This window comes from Coregonus lavaretus, assembly GCF_964263955.1.
Source record: "Coregonus lavaretus genome assembly, chromosome: 7".
Taxonomy (NCBI): Eukaryota; Metazoa; Chordata; class Actinopteri; order Salmoniformes; family Salmonidae; genus Coregonus; species Coregonus lavaretus.
In genome coordinates, this window is record NC_139994.1 from 43,707,244 (window position 1) to 43,724,111 (window position 16,868).

At 41.9% G+C, this 16,868-nt stretch overlaps 1 protein-coding gene across 1 annotated transcript in view; it reads left to right on the forward strand.

The window, feature by feature from the left end:
• The window catches only part of LOC311132719 (insulin receptor substrate 2-B-like), a 37,596-nt gene extending 20,950 nt beyond the window's left edge, over positions 1-16,646 (forward strand). Inside the window, exon 2 of the mRNA XM_084166003.1 lies at positions 11,728-16,646. Within this exon, the coding sequence (XP_084022129.1) occupies positions 11,728-11,732 (5 nt within the window). The 3' untranslated portion in view covers positions 11,733-16,646. The remainder of the gene's footprint in view (positions 1-11,727) is intronic.
• The last annotated feature ends 222 nt before the right edge of the window (positions 16,647-16,868 follow it).

Genomic DNA, 16,868 nt, shown 5'->3' on the forward strand with positions numbered 1-16,868 from the left:
GTCTTTTATAAAATAATTGCCTCCACGTTTCTATGGTCAGATTTTGCCTATAGGCTAATTTGACGCAAGGTAAGACATGCCTCATAATATGAAGTAAAACATTCAGGTTTTCAAAATGCACACTGGCACCAGCTTGCATTGTAGTGGTGGATGACACGCTGATAGCCTACTGTTGCCTGCACTTGAATGGTTAATGGAAGGCGCGGTTCAATTATCAGTTGAGGAATAAAAATAGCAATTTTTAATCGTGCACCAGAATGTTTATTTTATTTTTTATTTTATTGTTGCGCAATGAATGGGCTTATAAGAACACGTTTTACTCCAGCAGTATCCAGCTGAGGATGCTTGCGCGTGTGATAGTCGTCATTTATCTTATTTATCCAACAACTAACGAAAATACACACGCCAATTTAATTCCACGAAATTATGCAAATTAACCTATGTACTGATAAGCATGACTGTCAAATGTATTTGCAACGACTGGTATCTCCATCAATTCACAAAAAGTATTTTATTGTCCCGGTCAATTTGGCAGACAACATTTTTTTTTTAAACATTTTTTTTATTTTTTTTATGCTTTTCTTTTTTTTTTATAGGCAAAAAGACGGCAATTACAGCTAACGGAAACCCTTGTGTGTGCTGTGCTAAATGTTTTCTCATATTCTCTGGGACGTTAGATGACTGACTAATAGGCCTTGCTGGAGTGAAAGCAAAGGTAACTGAACTAAATGACTATCGCCCCGTAGCACTAACTTCTGTCATCATGAAGCCCTTTGAGAGGCTAGTTAAGGATCATATCACCTCTACCTTACACACTAGACCAACTTCAATTTGCTTACCGCCCCAATAGATACACAGAGGATGCAATCGCCATCGCACTGCACACTGCCCTATCCCATCTGGACAAGAGGAATACCTATGTAAGAATGCTGTTCATTGACTATAGCTCAGCATTCAACACCATAGTACCGTCCAAGCTCATCATTAAGCTCGGGGCCCTGGGTCTGAACCCCGCCCTGTGCAACTGAGTCCTGGACTTCCTTACGGGCGCCCCCAGATGGTGAAAGTAGGAAACAACACCTCCACTTCGCTGAGCCTCAACACAGGGGGCCCCACAAGGGTGCGTTCTCAGCCCCCTCCGGTACTCCCTGTTCACCCATGACTGCGTGGCCACGCACGCCTCCAACTCAATCATCAAGTTTGCAGACGACACAACAATAGTAGGCCTGAGTACCAACAATGACGAGACAGCCTACAGGGAGGAGGTGAGGGCCCTGGGAGTGTGGTGCCAGTAAAATAACCTCTTACTCAACGTCAACAAAACAAAGGACCTGATTGTGGACTTCAGGAAACAGCAGAGGGAACACATCGATGGGACCGCAGTGGAGAAGGTGGAAAGCTTCAAGTTCCTCGGCGTACACATTACTGACGATCTGAAATGGTCCACCCACAAAGACAGTGTGGTGAAGAAGGCGCTACAGCGCCTCTTCAACCTCAGGAGGCTGAAGAAATTTGGCTTGGCACCTAAAATCCTCACAAACTTTTACAGATGCACAATTGAGAGCATCCTGTCAGGCTGTATCACCGCCTGGTACGGCAACTGCGCCGCCTTCAACCGCAGGGCTCTCCATAGGTTGGTGCGGTCTGCCCAATGCATCACCGGGGACAAACTACCTGCCCTCCAGGACACCTACAGCACACGATGTCACAGGAAGGCCAAAAGATCATCACGGACATCAACCACCCGAGCCTCTGCCTGTTCACCCCGCTATCATCCAGAAGGCGAGGTCAGTACAGGTGCATCAAAGCTGGGACCGAGAGACTGAAAAACAGCTTCTATCTCAAGGCCATCAAACTGTTAAATAGCCATCACTAGACGGCTTCCACCCGGTTATGTAACCCTGCACCTTAAAGGCTGCTGCCCCATATACATAGACTTGAAATCACTTGCCACTTTAATAATGGAACACTAGTCACTTTAATGTTTACATCATTTTGGTTTACTCATCTCATGTGTATTTACTGTATTCTATTCTACTGTATTTTAGTCTATGCCACTCAGCCATTGCTCGTCCTAATATTTATATATTTCTTAATTATTTTACTTTTAGATTTGTGTGTATTGTTGTGAATTGTTAGATATTACAGCACTGTTGGAGCTAGAAACACAAGCATTTCGCTACACCCGCAATAACATCTGCTAAACATGTGTATGTGACCAATAACATTTGATTTTGAGTAAACTTTCTCTCCTATTCACTTAGGAGGAGGATGTGAGGTGACTAATACGGATTTGGTTGAGTAATCATGTGCCTTGAGTGAAAAAATCCCTGTCAACTCCAAAGCTTAATGCTGTTTGTATGACCATAGAAGAAGAATAGAAGGACAGTAGAAGTTGGCTAATGCTGCTCGTAAGATCGTATTGTGCTCACTGCGCACCTATTTGTTCACTAAGTTAATTGTTCAGTGTCCCTAGTATTGTTGCACGGTATACCGACACTTCTGTACTACTTTGATACTAGAACATGAAACGGTTCTGTACTAGAATTTGTTACTTTCGGTACTTCAGTCAAATTTGTCTCGCGTCATATACGGATTGAGAGGATCCATTCTGTATAGTAATTTGTCTGAATCTCCTAAAGGGGGCACTAGTAAGCGAGCCAGGCTACTTGCGCATGCAGCTGACACAGAGCAAGCCACTTTTGAGAAGCAAGAGCGAGGAGAGAGAAAATGCTGACAGCATGGCTTCTTCTAACGAAAACATCATACCTCCACAAAACTGGCTCCAGAAGCGAACTATGGGAGTACTTTGCTTACAGAGCAGATGCGGGCCAGCGCACCGAAACAACTATGCAACAGGTGTTACAAGGCAGTGCAGTGCAAGGGAGGTTTAGTTGCAAAAATGATATAAAAAAAACTATTTTGCACACATTTGCATTGTACTAAATTTGAATTATTTTTGAGTGACAATGACATGAACATACAGTATATTCAGCATGACATTCATGTGAGCATTATAATATGATTACATCCTGAAAGTAATGTGAAATGCACTCAACTTAGCTATGACAGCAATATATTTAGACTAACGTTACTTTGTGTTTGTCTGAGCTTGCGAGCAGTAGCAAGCTGGCAGCCCAGGGCGACGCATTGCACCTTGGGAGTTGAAATGCACTCTGGGAATCATAGTATGCCGTGTAAAATCCATTGTATGTGTAGATTATTACAATATAGAAGCATCAGAAATGAGCTTAAGTGTTTTTGTCGTTTTGGAACTAAACTATTCATTGAAAACATTAATTGATTTAGCTGTAATGAATAATGAGTCATAGGTCTAATGAATGTAATTTGACCCAATATTATGGCCATAGATGAGCAAATTAACCCTGATTTGTATCAAATAAATTTTTTAAACAGTTTAGATGTAATTGTAAAATTACATCAGATTTGGTTTTGCATAAGGAAAATGTAAGATTCTTCTGTTATTTAATATGGTGTTTTATTTGAGAAAGAAATTGAATATAGAATAGAAGATATTACATTTGTTATTTTAGTTGTTATACCAGTTATTAACATACTGTTCAATGTTAAAAAAAATATAGCCCAATGACTTTAGCTAATAAGCGTTCATTTTTTTGGCCACAGTATCGCTTCGGTGTTGAGTATCGGTATTGAGTATTGTGATCCTAAACCTGGTATCGTATTGAAGTCAAAATTCTGTTATCGTGACAACACTAGTCCCTAGGCTAGTTACTGAACTACCAGAATATTGTAGTATTTCAGTATACTCTGTAGCAAACATGTTACGTAAAAAGACGCTACAGTCTCTTCTTGGTGGTCCAACACGTCAACACATGCTCCCCACGGTATGTGTCAGGGTTTCCGTTAGCCGGTAATAGCCGGCTTTTGGCCAATTTAAAAATAATAATAAATATATATATATAAAAATTAAAAGCTGATGAAATCAAATTGGCTCTTGACAATTGTCCAGGAGAAGAAAAAATTACATTGCAAAATAATGCTTTTTAGCATATTTGATGGAAATACCAGTAAATGTAAATACATTTGACTGGTCATTACTTATCGGTCTATAGGTTAATTTCAATAATTTAGTGGAATTAAATTGGCGAGTATGTACAGTATATTCATTATGTATGTTATTTATCACACTTGTACAGCATACAGATACAGAGCCTTTGAGCAGAAAATCTGTCACACAGCGCGAGAGCTTGCTGCTACAGCATCTCAAACAGCAAATGTATAGGCAACAAGGCATTATGGAACGAACATTCGCGCGTCGCCTACTGCCTTGTGTGCATTGCTACGCTTATATTGTGAAGAAATAACAGTTTATCAACATTTTAAGCTAAACGTTCTCATCTGTTGCATCAGACTCATTGCTTTTTAACATGTGTTTTATGTAGCCTAGGCCTACTGGTTGTATGAATTTAGGATCTATCGTCCCACAACTGTCCCAGAGTCTGTTTGGAACAGGCTATTTATTTCTCGACAAAATGATCAATAGAATAGGTAAACTTTTCTACTATGGGGGATAGTAGATTGACATAGGCTAGTGATTTTGCTGTCTGTTACTCGTCTTGTTGGCTGAGGAAAAGTAAATGTGGACAGTTATTCTAACATCTTCAAAGTGTGCATCTGAATTCGGTAAGAAGCACCGTACTTCGTTGCATCCTCGACTTGCATGTTCTGTTCATTTGAATTACCATAATCTAAATGTGATTTCTGTCATTCTGAGCACCGTTGGTAGACGCCCTAATCGGGTTATGCAACCAATGCATATGGGTCCGGTAAATTAAAATGCTGCTGGTCAGATGTCCGGCGCCACACTTTCCTAACGGAAACCCTGGTGTGTGTGTGTACATTCTAGGATAGTGTTGTCACAATACTAGGATCGCAATAATAGGAAGTCAGGAAGAAAAGCAAGCAAAGGAAACAAATCATAAAGTGGACTGAATTTCTTGAGGAAAACAGTCCAAATGTTGGAAAAAAAACTGCCTTATGTTGTCACCCAGAGTCACATTTGTTTATTTTGCAAGCTATAGCACACAATATTTTACAAAAGTAGGCTTTAAAGGACCATAGAGTTTTTAGTGTGCTTTGTGTTTTCTTTTTACCAAGGGAAAATCTGGTATCGTAGTATCCCGATTAGTACCCTAGAAGCACAATCAGGTGTATCAGGCAGTGTAGTGATCTCATCTGCGGCGAAAAAGCCGATAGGTGGACAGACCGAGACCCTGTACCCCTGTTAAAAGCTGTGATTGGCTGTAACTGGTATGTTGGGTGATATTGATTGACAGCACTTAATGGGCGGGACTACAGATTCTCCCATGGGAGAATATTGAACGATGGCTCCTTTTGGCACTAAACATCGGATTTTTGCTTTTCAGAATTGATCAAAGGGCCATCCTAAATTGATAAATGGGCCGGATCTGGCCCGCGGGCCGTCAGTTGAATAGCCCTGGCCTAGGCTAACCAATGTTAAATGGCACTAACAGTTCGCAAAGTAGTGTAAGCGGAAAATAGATGGGACGTAATTATTCCAAAACTGCAGCTCTTGTTGGAACAGATTTTTCCCTACTTCAATCAACCAGTCAATTTTGAATTTGTGATACGTTTTTATAGGCATTTATTTCTGTAGGCCTAACGGGGGCTTGTGTGCACACTCAGCACACGTGTAGAGGGAGTGGTCGGAACGCAATTGAGTGAGTGAGACATGGAGGAGAAAGAAAATTTAGGGAAAAGAACTGTGTGATGCTTGGCTTGATTTTCTTTTTTGTTGTGCCCCACAAATGCACATGTACAACTGGAACACTAGAGTCAAAGCAAATGTCAATTGTTTTCAGGACCAAATTTTACTTGCCCATTCGGGCAGCCATAAAGCACATTCCACCAAATAGTTCTACAGTGTATCTTTTTTTTGAAATCTCTGGTTAAAAAATTGAGTTTTGACGTCCGTTTGAGTACTCGATTACTCATGCCCATCCGTTCCCCTTAGCACCTCTACCCTTCCACGACCTCAACCCTCATTTTTATTTATTTTGAATATAATGTAATATCTTGTGTTTTTCTTGTCTAACTGTTTTGTACATTGTCATGTATTTGTACGTTTTCTGTGGATCCCAGGAAGAGTAGCTGCTCCATGTGTAGTAGCTAATGGAGATCCTAATAAACTACACCCCTGATCTAAAGGTGTCAATGGGATAGTTACTGTCATGTTCTGTTTCTGGGAGAGACAGAGTTCCTCTTCTTGGGTTCCATTACATCAATTTAGAATGTTCCGACTTCCAAACATAGAATTCCATCCCATTGTGATTCTAACTCTACATAATGGGTTTGGCTTGAAAGGTAATTCCTTGTCAGCCAGTAGAATATAGTATCGTTATTTACGTTAAATCGTTCTTGTGTGTCGCATCACTCAAGTTTTTCTTACTGTAGTTTGTGTGTGTGCCACCCCTCACCCATCATCTATCTCCCCGGCCCTTGGCCATGACCACCTTGTCATGGGCGCGTCTGGGACGGACTGACACAGACCTTTAGGCCACGCACGCACACACACACACAGATCCTTAGGACAAATGGAAGGATTGCACTCCCCATTTCAGTGAAGAGGCGATTGGGGGGAGGCAAGGCACTGAGTGTTGAGAAGCCACATGGGCAGCCTGGTCACTCCGACTAGATGTAACATAGTACACGTTCGTTTTGACCTGTACTATGTAACTCAAAAACGTATAATGTTATACAAATGGATGTGAGACCACGTTGACATGGGTGGATGGCATTACCACTAGGCCTATTTCGACTCATGCATCCCATCATTTAATTAGGGCATTTACCTATTGGACTTGAGCCCGTTGGATGGAACTGACCCCAAGTCCCTAAACTAGAGAGATGGGTGGAGGAAGAGGGTGAGCAAACGGAGTGGGAGGAAGAGAAGGAAAGGTGGAGAGGACGAGTAGAGTCTAATTGGTTTTCAAGTGGGATTAATTTGTCTCCAATGTAGCTAGGCTAATTCCTTCTCTTCCTCCTTTTCCGTCCAGCAGTTGGTCTTCTCAGCTCAACCTGGGACAGTGGCGTTGGTGGCCATTTGACCTTTTAAGAACCTTTAGTGACGGGGCTAACATTAGGGGAGATAGATAGATATACACTACCAGTCAAAAGTTTTAGAACACCACCTCATTCAATAGTTTTTCTTTATTTGTACTATTTTCTACATTGTAGAATAATAGTGAAGACATCAAAACTATTAAATAACACATATGGAATCATGTAGTAACCAAAAAAGTGTTAAACAAATCAAAATATATTTAAGATTCTTCAAATAGCCACCCTTTGCCTTGATGACAGGTTTGCACACTCTTGGCATTCTCTCAATCAGCTTCATGAGTTAGTCACCTGGAATGCATTTCAATTAACAAGTGTGCCTTCTTAAAAGTTAATTTGTGGAATTTCTATCCTTCTTAATGCATTTGAGCCAATCAGTTGTGTTCTGACAAGGTAGGGGGGATATACATAAGATGGCCCTATTTGGTAAAAGACCAAGTCCATATTATGGCAAGAACAGCTCAAATAAGCAAAGAGAAACGACAGTCCGTCATTACTTTACGACATGAAGGTCAGTCAATCCGGAACATTTCAACTCTGAACGTTTCTTGAAGTGCAGTCGCAAAAACCATCAAGCGCTATGATGAAACAGGCTCTCATGAGGACCGCCACAGGAATGGTAGACCCAAAGTTACCTCTGCTCCAGAGGATAAGTTCATTAGTTACCAGCCTCAGAAATTGCAGCCCAAATAAATGCTTCACAGAGTTAAAGTAACAGACACATCTCAACATCAGGCCTTCATGGTCGAATTGCTGCAAAGAAACCACTACTGAAGGACAACAATAATAAGAAGAGACTTGCTTGGGCCAAGAAACAAGAGCAATGGACATTATACTGGTGGAAATATGTCCTTTGGTCTGGAGTCCAAATTGGAGATTTTTGGTTCCAACCGCTGTGTCTTTGTGAGACGCAGTGTGGGTGAACGGATGATCTCCGGATGTGTATTTTCCACCGTAAAGCGTGAAGGAGGAGGTGCTATGGTGTGGGGGTGCTTTGCTGGTGACACTGTCTGTGATTTATTTAGAACTCAAGGCATACTTAACCAACATGGTTACCACCGCACTCTGCAGCGATACGCCATCCCTTCTGGTTTGGGCTTAGTGGGACAATCATTTGTTTTTCAACAGGACAATGACCCAACACACCTCCAGGCTGTGTAAGGGTTATTTTACCAAGAAGGAGAGTGATGGAGTGCTGCATCAGATGACCTGGCCTCCACAATCCCCCGACCTCAACCAAATTGAGATGGTTTGGGATGAGTCAGACCGCAGAGTGAAGGAAAAGCAGCCAACAAGTGCTCAGCATATGTGGGAACTCCTTCAAGACTGTTGGAAATGCATTCCAGGTGAAGCTGGTTGAGAGAATGCCAAGAGTGTGCAAAGTTGTCATAAATGCAAAAGGTGGCTATTTGAAGAATCTCAGATATAAAATATATTTTGATTTGTTTAACACTTTCTTTGGTTACTACATGATTCCATATGTGTTATAATGGATTAAATTATAATTTGTCCTCATCAATCTACACACAATACCCCATAATGACAAAGCAGAAACCGTTTTTTTGAAATCTTTGCAAATGTATAAAAAATTGAAAACAGAAATACCAAAAGTATTCAGACCGTTTGCTATGAAACTTGAAATTGAGCTCAGGTGCATCCTGTTTCCATTGATCATCCTTGAGATGTTTCTACAACTTGATTGGAGTCCACCTGTGGTAAATTCCATTGATTGGACATGATTTGGAAAGGCACACACCTGTCTATATAAGGTCCCACAGTTGACAGTGCATGTCAGAGCAACAACCAAGCCATGAGGTCAAAGGAATTGTCCGTAGAGCTCCGAGACAGGATTGTATTGAGGCACAGATCTGGGGAAGGGTACCAAAAAATGTCTGCAGCATTGAAGGTCCCCAAGAACACAGTGGCCTCCATCATTCTTAAATGGAAGAAGTTTGGAACCACCAACTCTTCCTAGAGCTGGCCGCCCATCCAAACTGAGCAATCGAGGGGGAAGGGCCTTGGTCAGGGAGGTGACCAAGAACCCGATGGTCACTCTGACAGAGTTCCTCTGTGGAGATGGGAGAACCTTCCAGAAGGACAACCATCTCTGCAGCGCTCCACCAATCAGGCCTTTATGGTAGAGTGGCTAGACGGAAGCCACTCTTCAGGAAAAGGCACATGACAGCCCGCTTGGAGTTTGCCAAAAGGCACCTAAAGACTCTCAGACCATGAGAAACAAGATTCTCTGGTCTGATGAAACCAAGATTCAACTCTTCGGCCTGAATGCCAAGCGTCACGTCTGGAGGAAACCTGGCACCGTCCCTACCGTGAAGCATGGTGGTGGAAGCATCATGCTGTGGGGATGTTATTCAGCGGCAGGGACTGGGAGACTAGTCAGGATCGAGGGAAAGATGAATGGAGCAAAGTACCGAGAGATCCTTGATGAAAACCTGCTCCAGAGCGCTCAGGACCTCAGACTAGGGCAAAGGTTCACTTTACAACAGGACAACGACCCTAAGCACACAGCCAACACAACGCAGGAGTGGCTTCGGGACAGGTCTCAATGTCCTTGAGTGGCCCAGCCAGAGCCCGGACGCTCCCTATCCAACCTGATAGAGCTTGAGAGGATCTGCAGAGAAGAATGGGAGAAACTTCCCAAATACAGGTGTGCAAAGCTTGTAGCGTCATACCCAAGAAGACTCGAGGCTGTAATTGCTGCCAAAGGTGCTTCAACAAGGTACTGAGTAAACGGTCTGGATACTTATGTAAATGAAATATTTCCGTTTTTTTATTTTTAATAAATTAGCAAAAATGTCTTAATCTGTTTTTGCTTCGTCATTATGGGGTTGTGTGTGTGTGTGTGTGTGTAGATTGATGTGGAAAACAACTATTTAATTAATTTTAGAATAAGGATATAACGTAACAAAAAATGTGGAAAAAGTCAAAGGGTCTGAATACTTTCCGAATGCACTGTATGTATGAGGGGGGAAAAGGAGCAAAGAAGGGGGCAAAGAACAGGTAGAGGGTACAAGGTAGAAACAGATTTGATAGAAAGATGGAAAGCGAGAGGCAGAGAAGGGTGAAAGAGATGTGGAATAGAGAGAGGGAGGGAAAGGTAGGACAGTGCCAAAGCTAGCTATAAAGTTAGTTAGCTGTGAAGTAGTCCTGTGTTGTACCACAGACAGGACAGTATCCAAGCTAGCTGTGTATTTAGCTAGCTGTGAAGTAGTCCTGTGTTGTACCACAGACAGGACAGTATCCAAGCTAGCTGTGTATTTAGCTAGCTGTGAAGTAGTCCTGTGTTGTACCACAGACAGACCCCGTGCCAAAGCAACAATGGATATCGGCTAATCAAGGACACTTAACCTGTAAGCTGATTAACACTTGACCTTTTACCGCAGAACTTAATCCTAACCCAGACCTGACCAGGAAGCAAACAGGGATGGACCTACCTGAATTTGTTCACTAAGAAACACTTGTTGTAGTTTTTTTTTCATTGTAAAACGTTTGCTACGTTGTGTACTAATGAATATGACCCAGTTTAACCAACCTAACCCTAGTCGAGGTAAGTAGACTTAAATGGATAGTTTGGGATTTTGCCAATGCCCTTTATCTACTTCCCCAGAGTCAGATTAACTTGTGGATATCATTTTTATGTGTCTGCGTGCAATTTGAAGAAAGTTGCTCTCTAGTGTTTGCTTAATTGCTAACTAGTGTTAGTGCAATTACTGGAAGTCTAAATATGCCATTTAGCAGACGCTTTTATCCAAAGTGACTTACAGTCATGCGTGCATACATTTTTGTGTATGGGTGGTCCCGGGGATCGAACCAACTACCTTGGCGTTACAAGCGCCGTGCTCTACCAGCTGAGCTACAGAGGACCAAAGTCTATAAGGGGCTTCATTGCCAAAGGGGGTCAGTTGAGGCTGTTGTACAGTAGTGTCCTGCAGTGGTCGGAGCCTGAGCATATTGTTATGGTCAAAGTCAACTGCTTTGAAAAGATCCCAAAGACCTCTGTCCACCTCTTCTCTCTCGCTCTGTCTCATCTCTCTCCCTCTCTATCTCTCGCTCTGTTTCCCCCTATCTCTCCCCTCTCCTTCTCTTCCTCTCTCTCTCGCTCGCTCACTCTCTTTCTGTGTCCCCATCTCCGCCCTCTCCTTTCTCCATCCACCCCCCCAACAAACAGACAGATAGAAAGCGTTAGCCAGCATTCCTGTCGCTCCAGCCCGTCCACAGCTGAAGCCCTCTCTCAAAGCATCTGTATTGTGACCCAGCAGCCATTGTTATAACAGGACAAAGCCCCCTATCAAAGCCCTGCTCAGGGTCAACTGGGGCCAGCCTTAAAACACGCACGCACGCACACACACAGGCATGCGTGCATGCCACACGGGATATACACACACGCTTTAGATACAGGGGATACGCGCACACACATTCAGAACACACACAAGGCCAGCCAGAGCCCAGCCCAATCCAATCCACTACCAGAACCTGTGCGTGTGTAAAATCAGGTTTGCTGAGGCCACGAGGGGACATGCTTCTTTACCAACTGTTTTGGTGAAGTTAACTGATAATCTCTCTCTCTCTCTCTCTCTCTCTCCACAGACTAAAGCTGGGTGGAGGGATCTGATCTGAGATAGAGGGGTGTACTACAGACCCCCTGACTAAGTCCCTCCGGCACCACACCACCACCCTTTGACCTTCAACCTCGACCCCAAGGCTGGCCCACAAGGTCACGCTCCCTTTGAACAACAACATCACGAAGATGAAGACTGAAGGCGCTCGCATTTTCAAAATTTTTTTGTTGACTTTTTTAATTTCAGATCTTTGTTTCCTCAGTGGCAGGTTTTGAGGCTGCTCTCATCGTTAAAGGACTTTAGATATAAAAACATTATTTCTGATCTACAGAGCAAAAAGGGAGCTTCGCTCAAACACAGAATTGCTGTATATTAATAATAATAGCCAAATAATAATACATCTCTTAGACTGGGTTGAGACTGGTCAGTAGAGTTTACTGTTAAGTATTACTCTTATCCTAGAGTTTACTCTTATCTTCTCACTGAGAAACTGCTAAATGTATTTATAGCCACATAGTGCATGTGTTATTCTAACATGATTTATTCAGTATTTTTCTATTAGCAAGCAGAAAATGGTACTGGACTCAACGATAGTCCCAGTTTTCCTGGTGAAAAATATTTTCCATAAAAGAAGCAGGTACTTTATTTCCACTTAAGGGCCTTATTAGCACAGGTCTGGTACAGTGTGGCACACACACACAGACATATAATAATACACACACACACACACACAGACAGACAGACAATGTCATACACTTTCACATATCTGGCTGCTTGTCTGTCCTCTTTAGGCTACAGTCAGGGCCGTAACCAAGGTTTTAGTGAGGTCCGGACTTTTTGGGGGACGTTGAAGCTCATTTACTGCATTTCTATACAATAAAAAATGCTATTTGTAGAACAGCAAAAACAAGCGTAATTACGACAGCCATTATTACCTTGGCTGCTGTAGGTTCATTCATTCACCTCAGTCGATCTACAAACATATATTAGCTATACAATTGTAATGATTCAAACTGACACGTAGCATCAGCGACTGTTGAGTCAGTTGTAATGATAATTACATAGCGTTCACATTTCTATTCCTAGGCATTACTAATCAAGCTCTGCACAAACAGACATCAAACGTGCACACAGATCGTATTATCACATTCACATGAATTATTAGAATATTACAATTCTGTATTAATATCAGTGATGTAGTGGTAAAAAAGAAAAAGTGGGTAATGGGTCAACTATAAACTCCAGTGGTAAACAGCTACCAATATAAACGAAAACGTATGTCATTTTTATTGTGCTGTATTGTTTGCATTTTGATTTGAAGATAGGCCATGCGGAGAAGTTCATATTGAAACATATCTTTGAAGTTCCTAACCTGTTTTAAAAGATTAGTTCCGATTTTCTCAGGGGACCCCACATGGGGCCCAGACCCAAGTTTGGGAACCAGTGTACTAATCTCCCTCTCCTCTGCTTCCATTGCAGCCTGCCTCAACCTCAACACTGAGTGCCACATCACTGTCTGTCTCAGTAGCCTACTCTCTGTAAAGCAAAGTTATTGTGAGAACTGAGCCAATTTTTTGCTCCTGTTGAGGTAGGCTTCATTTAACATAAGCTTCTTACTTCATCCTTCTAGCTGGCTAAGTAATACAAGCCAGAGCCCTTCAACATTACTGCAATCGAGGTCTCTGCCGGCAGCTAGCCACCTGACTGACATATCTATAAGTGACTATTTACCAGTTGTGCGCTCATTCTCAGATAGTCGGTTTTTGTTAGTTTGGCGGATGTCTGTAGACACAGCAAGAGTGGCGGGACTGTTTAAAAATTGCCTTTTGTCTGTCATCTCACAAACACACTGTCAGCAACGTCTCTAGTTGCCTACTTGAGCCGATTCCGAGCTGGGGTAGTTCGTTTTCATGTCTCAGGCCCTCAGTCTGTGCCACAAGAGGGCGGAGTTAGCCATTTGAGAGAGTGGTGAATGTGCTGCTAAAAAGGAAAATCCGGGAGGCAAATCCGGGGGACACAGGCAAACATAATAAACAAACCACTGTTCCTGATTCCACTCGTTCGCAAAGAAGCCAGCTGGATTTAAAACTGTCAGCTCAAGAATGTGAGCGTTCTGAGATTTGATCAATGCTGAAAGCAATATTTAGATGTTGACCCATAATAGATTCTTTGTTATTGTGTAAAAAATATTTTTTGTAATTATTTTTATTAGAAAAGATTAGAGGTCCGGACCTCTGTGGCCTCATGTAGTTACGGCCCTGGCTACAGTAACTGACCACACACAAAAACACACACGTCCCGTTTAGGCTTGGCAACGCCCCCTGTTGCTGTGACTCCACTAGTCCATCAGTAAGGGTGCTGGGTGACGTTAGGGGTTCCAGTAACTACCCCCCCCCCCAAGGTGCACACACACTCAATACACACAGACAAACACACAATCAATACACATAGACACACACACACCTCTGCCAGCTTTAACTTCCCTGGTTAAGCACGCTAGACCCCTCCCATTGCCAAGCATGTAGGCTGGCCGTAGTGAGGGGGAGAGAGAGCGGAGGGGGAGTGAGGGTCTATTCTCGGCCTAAACTGGGATCCACAAGAACCAGTTGAGATGTTTGCCGGATATGACAACGTTACTTTAGGGTTAGCGCTGGAAAGTGTAGCTACAACAAAGGGTTAAAAACAAGAGATGAGGTACAAGTAAGATAAAATACTTCGTCCAATATGTTGCTTGGAATCATTTGCTTTATTAATCTCAACAGAACAGCAGCCCTCGCACATCTTTACATCTTGCCACAACAACACACATTTCCACCATCGATTCACCACACAGCAAGATGACTCCGTTAGAAAAGTCATGTTACCATCCTAACTGAAAGCCAGCTGTAGGTTTAGCTCTTTTTCATTTTCTTTCATTTCAGTATTTTGACTCGTGTGCCAAGCCTTTAAAAAAAAGATGTATCCCTCAATGTTTTACCCTCCTGTCTCTCCCTTCTGAAAGGCTGAAAGCAGTGAGTTCTGCTGGAGTACTGTTGTGTATTTTTCTGTGTAATCTCTTTCAGCCTTTTATATAGTTAACCCTCTCTGGGTGTGGGAGGGGTGGGGAGAGACAGGAGGATAGAGGGAGGAGAAGATGGTGGCACTATCGATTGTGTGACTTGTGTGTGTGACTGTTGTGTGACTGTTTTATTTCATTCGCTCACTCCCTTCCCCCTCTCCTTTCTCTTCCCTCTTTCTCCATCTCCCTTAGTCATTTGAAATGATGATGACTGAACCAAAATGTCAGTGAAAATAAAAAAGAGCTTGATGCTTGTTGAGAAGAGGGGGGGGATTAGAAGGGCTCAAAAGTACCATAGTACGTTTTGTCGGTGCGTTAACTTCAGTATAAAGATTATATATTTGTTGGTGCAGAAAAGTGGACAATGTGAAAAAGTTGACCCACGAAACCCTTCAACAACCCGTCAGATCCCATCCATCTAGCTACCCCTCCTGGAAATAGTGTGAGTTACCCCAATTGGGACAAATAGTGTGAGTTACCCCATTTGGGACAACCAATGTCTTATATGGTACAGTTATGGGGCACAGAACCTACTGTTACTGTATGTTATGGAAAAGGAACTGTTACTATACCTACCCAAGGCTGGAACCATAGAACTGGAATTATCATCATTCTAATTCTATGGTTGGAACACATTTAAAGGCTGTACTGTGATTTATTTATTTTTGGTTACGCTGCAGCGCTTCTTGGCTTTGAGCTATTAGATTTGACCAATACAAAAGCTTTATTTGGCAAGACTTTCTGTGATTGAGAAGTTTTACTTAATCAATTTCCTAATCAATTCAATCAAAAATAGGCTTGATAATCGATACTCATAATAGCCTTGTTCAGTTCTATACTATTTGGTGGATGATGATTCTACTTTGTACTGTCCTGATGTTCTGTTGATGATATATTATAGGCCACTATGGTTACGTCCCAAACTCCATACTAGCAATGTATTGGACATGTATTCTCAGTAGTGTGTGACTAGCTACTAGTGTGCATACTAAGTAGTATGCTAGTGTGGATGTTGGAACAGAGCCGTAGCGTTTCGAGTTAACGATAATAAGAAACTATTTTAGAAAATAATGGGGAAATTTGAAATTCTAATAATAACTACGTAATATATTACAGAGGAACTAAACGGTACTGCATAAATAAATGTGCAACAGTATTTTTTTCTTTTTTTATCTAGTTTATAGAAAGCATAAGTTAAATCTCCATAGTTTTTTGGGTGTTGTGTTGATACTTTTGGTTGACCTCTTAAAGACGGGGGTTTAAAATGATTTTTTAACTAAACGGAGACAGTGGGCTTAACTTGTTTTCAAGAGTATGAGGACGTAGACATTTAGCAGTTTTGTAAAAAACAGAATAAAAAAATAACCTCTGTTTTGTAACTATTACTATTTTATTTGCTGCTGTGTAGTTCTACAAAATAACAATTTGAATGCTGTTGATTGATGGCAACCACAACGATGATGATGTCATTTTCATTGCTACCTGTGTTTTCTTTCAGAATTTAATGCCATTGTTATTTAGCTTTATGGAACAGACAGTTCTTCATACGGTGGAGGTGTTGATCCTCGTATGTGCATTATATTTCTCTGCAACATATGTCCTTACGAAAAAGAAAAGGTGTAAAAAAAAATAAAAAAATACATGATTTAAAAATTAGAACTGTTCTTGGTTCACCCCCACCCCCGTACATATAATAGTATTTTTTTCATGTTAATTGCGCCTCCAGGCGCCTTTTTGTTTTCCCCTCTTTCTCTCTTACTTCAGGAGGGAAAGGGGAATGGGGGTGAAGTCCTAGTGGAGGAATTTGGAGCATTGCATAGTGTTTATATTTATCAGACTTTTTTGCTTTCGATAGAGCTATTGCAATAAAAGTGTTCATGTACATCTTACCGCCTCAACTGTCCCTCATTATATTTTTGTGTGTCATAGTCAATGGTGTGTACGTATTAGTAAGCCTTGTCTGAGCCAGAATGGGGCTGGAGCTTATCTCCTGTTTCTGTAGCAAGAGGCAGAGTTGATGTACAAGTACAGCAGTGGAGGCTGCTGAGGGGAAGATGTATCATAATAATGGCTGGAATTAGTCAATGGAATGGTATCAACCATGGTTTCCA